This window comes from Phanerochaete carnosa, assembly GCF_000300595.1.
Source record: "Phanerochaete carnosa HHB-10118-sp unplaced genomic scaffold PHACAscaffold_1124, whole genome shotgun sequence".
Taxonomy (NCBI): Eukaryota; Fungi; Basidiomycota; class Agaricomycetes; order Polyporales; family Phanerochaetaceae; genus Phanerochaete; species Phanerochaete carnosa.
Genome location: NW_006768751.1, coordinates 1 through 2013, shown reverse-complemented (window position 1 = coordinate 2013; position 2013 = coordinate 1). Strand labels below are relative to the sequence as shown.

General features: G+C 49.6%; 1 protein-coding gene across 1 annotated transcript; it reads left to right on the top strand.

Moving 5' to 3' along the window:
- Positions 1 to 1612: 1612 nt before the first annotated feature.
- On the top strand, positions 1613 to 1887 carry PHACADRAFT_203414 (uncharacterized protein; the record flags this gene model as incomplete). The annotated part of the gene is made up of 2 exons (XM_007403401.1): positions 1613 to 1674; positions 1719 to 1887. 2 exons carry the CDS (start codon positions 1613 to 1615, stop codon positions 1885 to 1887), a joined length of 231 nt encoding a protein of 76 aa, XP_007403463.1.
- Between the last annotated feature and the right edge of the window lie 126 nt (positions 1888 to 2013).

Below are 2013 nucleotides of genomic sequence, written 5' to 3'. Positions count from 1 at the left end.
AGCTCCTTTTTCCACCCATTGATTTCGGCAGAGTTTCGCAGTTCATTGAGTATATTTCCAGTAAGATGTTAAATCTCCTGTATGGTGTTCACAGTGGGTCCGTGTGTTTGCTCCTGTTTATAAACTGTGTCGCGTTCGCATTTAAGCAAGCGCATGCGCTGTTGGAACTCTCGAAATGCCTTGTGGTGCTTTGAACACTCAGGTGTCCACCAAGATTTTGATTTGGCACATGGGTTGGACATGCTTGAGTATTTTTCCCAGGCATTGCAAAGCCATCCCTGATGTGCTTCACCCAGCAGTGAACATCATTAGATGAATCATAGCTGTTGTATTCTTTGGACATTGCGGCAATTACATCTTGGCATTGGCGCACAAAGGCCATGCCAGCTTGTGAGCCCCGTTTGATTACACGCCTTGGCTGGGGCATTGCTTTGCGGAGAAGTGTCCATGAGAGGACACAATGGTCACTCTTGAATTGTTCAGCCAGGTCAACAGTAAAGTCATCTGGCATGAGTTCAGCTGCACACCAAAGAAGGTCAATAGTACCAGGCTGTTTGGTGAGGTCATTAGAGATCCATGTCACTGGACATAGCTTTGTGTCGTTAGCGAGGGAGAGAGTTAAATCAAGCTCAGCGAGCTCGATCAGTTCTTCACACTTCTGAACCTGACGGTGTTCTGCACCAGGTAGGCAGGAAGTGAGTGTTGGTGTGCTTGGCGACAGGGAAGACAAAAGAACATGTGGGCAATTACGTTGAGCGATATATTAAGTCGACGAAGTGGAGAAGGACTGGAGTCAACATCAGGGAAGAGAAGACGGGGGAGAAAACGAGACTGGCAGCAGTGTGGCACTGTGAATGATGTGACAAGTTGCAGTTGCAAGCCATCACCTACCATCACTATCCATTACCACGGGCTCACGCTTTAAATATTGAGACCTTTGACATACGCCATGGGGCTAATTAGTTACTATTTTCAGCTGAAAGAGGCACAAAAATTGTTATGAAAATGGAAGCTAAAAAGACCAAACACTTTCCAATAAAAACATACAATAGGTAAAACCTGGAAATAGGAGCCAAACAAAGACACCTTTTTCAGTGATTCTTGCTGTAAAAAGCTGTTCTTGCAGCAAAAAGAGGTACAAATACCACCGGGCCATCTATATATGGAATAATAAATATATTCTCTATTGAGATAGGTACAAAAAAAGGTATACATCTACTATCCATTTACTTAAATAGGAGAGCTGACTTTTGTCGCAAAAGGACTGTAATACAAATACATTAGCTATTTTTTGGTGTCGCCGTGTGTGCCCGCTGATATGTTCACTGGTTGCCCACTGATTGCCCACTAGTCGCCCACTGATCTACCTGCCGGTTGCCTGAACAGCGCCTGCGAACGCGAGTGGGTTGGGCGATGCGAGTGGACACACATGGAAGGGTGTTGTGATTTGCAGTGCCGGTTGATGTTGTGCGTGTTCCTGCAAACGCCCGCAGACCATTTCTCACCGCTGGGCACGGCTGGCACAAGTAACCATATGCAGGGCATTGCACTTTCAGGCCAGAAGCTCGGCATCTCGTACATGATCATCATGCCTACGATCAAGGTCTGAAACATGTCCTGCATCGGCACCAAGGTTGTCCTGCACGGCAGTGACTTTGACGAGGCCAAAACCAAGTGTGCATGAAGATCTTGTCATCGGGGCCCGTGCGCACGTGTAGCCGGTACGAGACTGCACAGGGGAACACCCACCCGACGTTGATCTCGCTCACGTCCCACACCTCGGGCACCACCAGCAGCGGCGCCATGGGGCTGCTCGGCGCAAAGCTGTCATGGCTCGCAAACGCCGCCATGCGCAGCCCTTCATGTGCACGACCAGGGGAGGCATAATAGGCCCGGCATCGACGTCAGGTCCTTCGACGTGCACCTCGATGCTGCGCACGCTTCCCACCTTGCAGCGGCCTGCAAAGATCTCGGCGCCGAGCCATGCGTCCTCGCTGTCACTGCTGCCGTCGT